General features: G+C 39.9%; 1 protein-coding gene across 1 annotated transcript; it reads left to right on the forward strand.

The window, feature by feature from the left end:
• Positions 1 to 699: 699 nt before the first annotated feature.
• On the forward strand, positions 700 to 4,674 carry LOC106561435 (uncharacterized). Its single transcript, XM_082969707.1, has 2 exons — positions 700 to 703; positions 787 to 4,674. Exons 1-2 carry the CDS (start codon positions 700 to 702, stop codon positions 1,923 to 1,925), a joined length of 1,143 nt encoding a protein of 380 aa, XP_082825833.1. The 3' UTR covers positions 1,926 to 4,674.
• Positions 4,675 to 4,903: the final 229 nt, after the last annotated feature.

A 4,903-nucleotide genomic window follows, 5' to 3' on the forward strand; every position in this document is an offset into this window, starting at 1 on the left:
CAGATATACTACATCCATAACTAGTGGTTTCCTCATTACCAGATAAACTACATCCATAACTAGTGGTTTCCTCATTAGCAGATATACTACATCCATAACTAGTGGTTTCCTCATTACCAGATATACTACATCCATAACTAGTGGTTTCCTCATTACCAGATATACTACATCCATAACTAGTGGTTTCCTCATTACCAGATATACTACATCCATAACTAGTGGTTTCCTCATTACCAGATATACTACATCCATAGCTAGTGGTTTCCTCATTAGCAGATATACTACATCCATAACTAGTGGTTTCCTCATTAGCAGATATACTACATCCATAACTAGTGGTTTCCTCATTAGCAGATATACTACATCCATAACTAGTGGTTTCCTCATTACCAGATATACTACATCCATAACTATCGGTTTCCTTATTAGCAGGGAGGTGTTTCTGCAATCAAATTGCGTGTGCATCGCCCTCATGCCGCAATTTTAGCAAACACAGAAAGGGGCCTATATTGGAGACCAAACGTCGTCTGGCACACTGCTTAGGATTTCAGCAACTTGAACTTATTTCTAGCCTACAATCATCGATTTCACTACTAATGTGAAAACAAGACAAAATATGACTATTCTTGCTCATTTTAAGACATTTGTCCAACAATTTTAACATGACATTACAGACGTCAATTGTTGTACAACAACATAATGGGTACGCTGTTGGCATCACCTTTTACAGTGGATTTCTACTGTTGTGGGCCTTTAGTCATCTATCTGACTTTGTTGTTCACACAGGAGAGAGACGTGACTATCGTGGATCCTCAGGGGAGCCTCAACAACCTCATGATGCTGAAGAGGCAGAGAAGAGTCTCTCCAGATCAGAACACCTCAATAAACACCTGCAGAGATCCACAGGGAAGAGAACTCACTGCTGCTCTGACTGTGGGAAGAGATTCACCTCATCAGGCATTAAAATTCATCAGAAAATACACACAGGAGAGAAACCTTATAGCTGTGATCAATGTGGGATTAGTTTTGGTCAATCTGGCAAGCTGACAGTGCACCAGAGAATACACACAGGAGAGAAATCTTATAACTGTGATCAATGTGGGAAGCGTTTTGGTCAATCTGTAGAGCTGACAGTTCACCAGAGAACACACACAGGAGAGAAATCTTATATCTGTGATCAATGTGGGAAGAGTTTTACTACATCTGGCCATCTGACACTACACCAGAGAATACACACAGGAGAGAAACCTTTTTTCTGTGATCAATGTGGGAAGCATTTTTGTCAATCTGGACAGCTGACAGTGCACCAGAGAACACACACAGGAGAGAAACCTTATAGCTGTCATCAATGTGGGAAGAGTTTTACTACATCTTACCATCTGACACTACACCAGAGAACACACACTGGAGAGAAATCTTATAGCTGTGGTCAATGTGGGAAGAGTTTTGGTCGATCTGTCTATCTGGTATCACACCAGAGAACACACACAGGAGAGAAATCTTATAGCTGTGATCAATGTGGGAAGAGTTTTACTACATCTGGCTCTCTGACTCTACACCAGAGAATACACACAGGAGAGAAACCTTATAGCTGTGGTCAATGTGGGAAGAGTTTTGCTGCATCTGGCTCTCTGACTCTACACCAGAGAATACACACAGGAGAGAAACCTTATCGCTGTGATCAATGTGGGAAGAGTTTTATAACATCTGGCTCTCTGACTGTACACCAGAGAACACACACAGGAGAGAAACCTTATAGCTGTGGTCAATGTGGGAAGAGTTTTGGTCACTCTGGCTCTCTGACTCTACACCAGAGAACACACACAGGAGAGAAACCTTATAGCTGTGATCAGTGTGACAAGAGATTCACCGATAAAAGACATCTGATCAAACATCAGAAAATACATGAAGGAGTTATTTCATGATATCAATGATATAATGTCACAATGTAGAATGTTTTAACATTGTAGTAGGAGTATTTTAATAGTGTCACAATGTAGAACCCTAAACGTTTGCCCCTGTTCTATTGATTTCAACATGATATGGATATTAGCCTCAGGGGGGTAAATCCAGGCTCTGAAATGGAAGAGTACTATTTATGAGATTTAATAAAAAGTGACTAACAAAAAAGTGTTTTGTTACACTTACCATGTTGGTGACCCACTTGAATCAAAATGTAGCTAGCTGTTTTCTACAAGTTGTCCTCTAACCAAGGATGTACACATTATTCCCAGATTCCGTGTGGTTTTCGAGCTGTTAGTTTTAACAGCACGTGCAACCTCATCTCCCTTCTGTCACACAAATGATTTCAACATGATATCAATAGTGATGACAAATAAGTGTTGTGTTCCTTTGTTTAATGACCCCTACATTTAAATGCATTACTCCAAATTGTAGCTGATTGTCTTCTGCAGGTTGTCCTTTAACCAGTGAGGTGAAATATATCTCCCATTTCCATGTGTTTTTTTTAGTTGTGTTAGTTTCAACAGTGATATTTAACAAAAAGAGAGTTGTGTTACACTTACCACGTTGGTGACTCACTTGAATCAAAATGTAGCTAGCTGTTTTCTACAAGTTGTCCTCTAACCAGTGATGTACACATTATTCCCAGATTCCGTGTGGTTTTTGAGCTGTTAGTTTTAACAGGACGTGCAAACTCATCTCCCTCCTCTCGGTACAATTGATTTCAACTTGATATCGATGAGTTATGACAAATAAGTGTTGTGTTCCTTTGTTTAGGGACCCCTAAATTTAAATGCATCACTCCAAAATGTAGCTGACTGTCTTCTGCAGGTTGTCCTCTAACCAGTGAGGTAAAATATATCTCCCATTTCCATGTGTTTTTTTAGTTGTGTTTGTTTCAACATCACGTACAACCTGATTTCCCCCCTAATCGATATCAGTGATTTATTGCTACTTGTCAAAACAACAGCGTTTCTGGTGCTTCTGCAGTTTATAAGGAGCTTGTTTTAAAAAATACAAGTAATATGATTATTGTGGCAGATGTTTGTGTATATAGCACATTTTATGTTTAGATTTGGACATGTTAAAACTGTGACATTGGGGATATCCCACCTAGCAAAATGTCATTGAAAAGACGTTGAAAAGAAGACTATGCAATCAAATATTTCATATTTACATTTCAATTCATATAACATTTAGTAATGATTATTATTTACTCAACCAACTGACCATTTTTGGTACAATTATATCGACATTGTTGCCCTGCTTTTAGAATATCAGGGTTAATTCTCCCATGTGCCATACCAAATGTACTAGAGCATGACATTGGGGACTATCTAGTGATGTACTAGAGCATGACAACATGCCTATCTAGTGAACCCTGAAAAGAGAGAGAAGCTCTGCAGTGAGGTGTGGAAAGTTACTATGGATATTGCAGTCCATGGTAAGTGTCCATGGTGAGGACATCTTGGTTTCTGATTTTCTCAAGGTGGGCTGTTTTGTGTTTTGCGTTTAGCCTGTGAGTTGTCATGGATCTTATCTTGACTGCACGTTTTTCCGTTTTGTTTTGTTTGGGCTAAGTGGACCAGAGTTCTAGAACCTAGTAGGGGGGGAATTTTTTTTTCTTCTTGTTTTTAATTGTTGACAGCCAGTAGACACCATGTTTATATTGGTGAAGGTGAAGCATTGTAGTTGATTATAATGAGAAATAAAAGTTTTCTGTTGGTGGTGAGCATTCTCTTAAGGTGTTACAGTCTTTGGTTTTTCCATCTTATATTTTGAGGTTTGGATTTTAGCACTTCTAGCTCGTTAGCACGTCTAGCTCGTTAGCACGTCTAGCTCGTTAGCACGTAGGACGCACTGATTGGTGTCACCTCGTTAGTCAGTATGTGTTACATCTGTGCTGGCTTGTCCATCTCGTTAGTGGGAAGGTGTTTCACCTGAGCTGGTCCAGGTTCTATGTAAGAGTGTCTGGTCCAGTGCTCCAGTTGTCTTGATACGTGTGGAGAGTCAACACCTTTAGTTGCGCCACCTTTTTGGTTTGCTTCCTGTCTTTAAGTTTGGTGTGGGTTTTTCTTTTGTTTGTCTCTTCTTGGGCAGATTTAGTGGGTCTCATGGTGGGTGTCTTTTAGGTCCCAGTTGTTGTTACTAGTCAACTTTCAGTGGACACAGAGCAAAACTGCAACATTGTTATAATACTTTTATTGCATCAAATGGTGGTTTTATTAACAGAATAGAGGGTTCTTAGAACTATTGTGTCTGTGGTCTACTAAGGATGGGCCTCTGGGAGAAAACACTGACAGGAGATTTACAATGTCTTTTGGGTGATAAATCCTAAAGAGACTGCATTACAGAGCATGAGTTAATGTTTCTGTTCTATATGGTACCAGGGAGAGATGACCCCAGGGCCAGACCCTGGTCTCTACACAAAGAGTACTGTTTTTACAGCAGATACTGTCTGCTGAGAATTAGAAGTATCTTTCATACAAATCTTAACCTTGTGACCCGTTCTATACATCTATTGTTCGTCATGTAGGTTGAAAGGGGTGTATCTTGGCTGTAAAAGACCTTTGTACTTTTGTATCGTGGCTCTCAAAGAATCATCTGGGGGTGATTTGTCGACCAGCCATTATTATCGTAGAACACTCAATTGATTCACTTTATATGTGTGTTGTATTGACCTGCTCCCTTATTATTAAGTGAATAAAGATTTGGTTTTAGAATAACTCTGACTTGTGTGATAAATTTGTCTCAATTGATATTAAAGAAATGAACAACCACATTTGGCGATGGGGATGTGAATCTTCTCTTGGTGACCGCTCCTGATGGCCTGGGTAAATGGTGCACAAGGGATCCCTCTAACTTGGGATCTCAGGGAGACCACACTTCGGGAACGGAGCAGATGGTCCCACATTTGATCTGAGGCAGCGAGCCGAGTGGA

Source organism: Salmo salar, chromosome 02, assembly GCF_965601325.2.
Source record: "Salmo salar chromosome 02, fSalSal1, whole genome shotgun sequence".
Taxonomy (NCBI): domain Eukaryota; kingdom Metazoa; phylum Chordata; class Actinopteri; order Salmoniformes; family Salmonidae; genus Salmo; species Salmo salar.